Source organism: Osmia bicornis, unplaced genomic scaffold (genome assembly GCF_907164935.1).
Source record: "Osmia bicornis bicornis unplaced genomic scaffold, iOsmBic2.1, whole genome shotgun sequence".
Lineage (NCBI taxonomy): Eukaryota > Metazoa > Arthropoda > Insecta > Hymenoptera > Megachilidae > Osmia > Osmia bicornis.
The window spans coordinates 20,147-22,097 of record NW_025791236.1 but is presented as its reverse complement, the minus strand read 5'-3'; the positions used below and the strand labels follow the sequence as shown (position 1 = coordinate 22,097).

The following is a 1,951-nucleotide window of genomic DNA, read 5'->3' as shown; positions in this document are numbered from 1 at the left end:
TGAAAAAAACTTCGACGCGATCGCGGATCGGTATTTAATCCGTTTTTCGGGGAATCCCTTTAAACGATGCACAGAAGGATCGTAGACGGTTTTAATCTACAACGGAATTCGATGAAGAAGCGTTTCGTAATAAGCCCGTGTTTACTTTTGTCACAATGCCGACTAAGAGAGAGAGCGAGGATTCTCGGAATCGATATATTTATATCTTTCGCCGTCTCGCCTCGCCCCCCTACAGGTGCCGAGCTACTCGATCCACCCGGGGGAACCTGTGAGGGGAAGGACGAGTGGCGGGGAACCGCGAACCTCGCTCGCCCGTCGGATATGATTTATTTTATAAACGATAAATAATAGATACAAACAAATATGTACAGTTAATAGAATAAAATAATTAGTTTTAGTATAATGTAAATTTAAACAACAATAATGTAGAAGAAAATATAATTAATAAACGAGCAAATCTCAAACATGCCGCCCGCCTCGTTGTCGGAACGGCAACGACGTGACCGTTTCCAAGAATCGGCGGTTGCTACTGCGTCACTGCTCGTCTGCCGGTAGAGTGCCGCCGCCCGCCGTGACAGACGTATCATGAGACGTCTTCTTAGCCGTAGCGTTGTCCGTATCGTTCGGCGACACGAGTGGAATCAACCGTGTGATTGCACGTGTGGTCAGTCTGGTAGCAGTCTGGACGGTCGCCACACGTGTTAGGCCATCTTTTCCCTCGTGGACCTTCACGACGCGCGCCATCGGCCATTTAGTTGGTGGTGTCGAGTCCTCCTTTAGCAAGACGAGGGTTCCGAGTTGGAGGTTAGGAAGCGCCTTCCGCCACTTCGGAAGGTGTTGCAGTTGGCCCAGATATTCTTTACTCCACCTACGCCAAAAATGTTCAATTAATTTTTGTACGAGGGCCCACCTTTTGTGTCCTCCGTCGAAATTTAAATTTTCCGGTGATTCCGGAATCGCCGACAGTGAGTGACCCGTAATGAGGTGATTCGGTGTTAGTGCGGAGAAGTCTTTGGGGTCGTCCGTGAGTGGTGATAACGGTCGTGAATTTAAACACGCTTCCACCTGGCACAATAATGTTGTCAGTTCTTCGAAGGTCAGCCTGTGACCCTCTACTGACCGAAGAAGATGCCTCTTCGCGGATTTCACAGCCGCCTCCCACAGGCCGCCAAAGTGAGGTGAGTAGGGTGGAATAAATTCCCAATTCGTTCCTTCGTTGGCGATTAGCTCAGCAACCTCCCTGTAAAATTCAGAAGCTCGTTTGAACATAGATTTCAACTGCGCATCTGCACCCCGAAAATTCGTCGCGTTGTCGCTTAAGAGGTGAGCACAGCGTCCTCGCCTCGCGACGAACCGTCGGAAGGCCGCGATAAACGCGGACGCAGACAGGTCGGACACTGGCTCCAGGTGGACAGCTTTGGTGCAGAGGCAGACGAACACGGCGATGTAGCCCTTGACCGTCTTCTGGCCGCGACCCTTTGACATGCAGAGGGTGATTGGGCCAGCATAGTCGACCCCACTGCGTAGGAAGGCCCTGGCAGGCTGGGCTCGTGAAGCAGGTAAGGAGCCCATTTGCTGCGTACCCGTGTTACCTTGGAATCTTACACAGCGTACGCAATTTCTTAGGATGCGTTTGAGGAGAGTGCGGTCCTGCGGAATCCAGTACGTTTGACGGACGAAGCTTTGTGTCGACGTGAGGCCACCATGAAGAGTCTGAGCGTGTGCTGCCCGAACAATTAGCTCAGCCAAATTAGACCGACGGTGAACGAGGATTGGATGCCGTTGATCGTAGGTGAGCGATGCATGATCCAATCTTCCACCCACACGAATGATCCCGAAGTCATCTAAAACAGGCCGTAAGGCTAATACATTGGATTTACTTTTAATCGGTTTACCTGTTCTTAGATTGTGTAATTCTTCGGAAAAATATTCCGATTGGCTCAGTCGGAGA

At 50.4% G+C, this 1,951-nt stretch overlaps 1 protein-coding gene across 1 annotated transcript; it reads right to left on the bottom strand.

Annotated features, from left to right (window-relative positions):
• Positions 1–534: 534 nt before the first annotated feature.
• Positions 535–1,485, bottom strand: LOC123988893. Its single transcript, XM_046289651.1, has one exon. The coding sequence runs from the start codon at positions 1,483–1,485 to the stop codon at positions 535–537; it is 951 nt and encodes a 316-aa protein (XP_046145607.1).
• Between the last annotated feature and the right edge of the window lie 466 nt (positions 1,486–1,951).

Excerpts from the sequence above, each read along its gene's own strand:
- LOC123988893 (XM_046289651.1), bottom strand. The coding sequence starts at position 1,485 with ATGTCAAAGGGTCGCGGCCAGAAGACGGTCAAGGGCTACATCGCCGTG.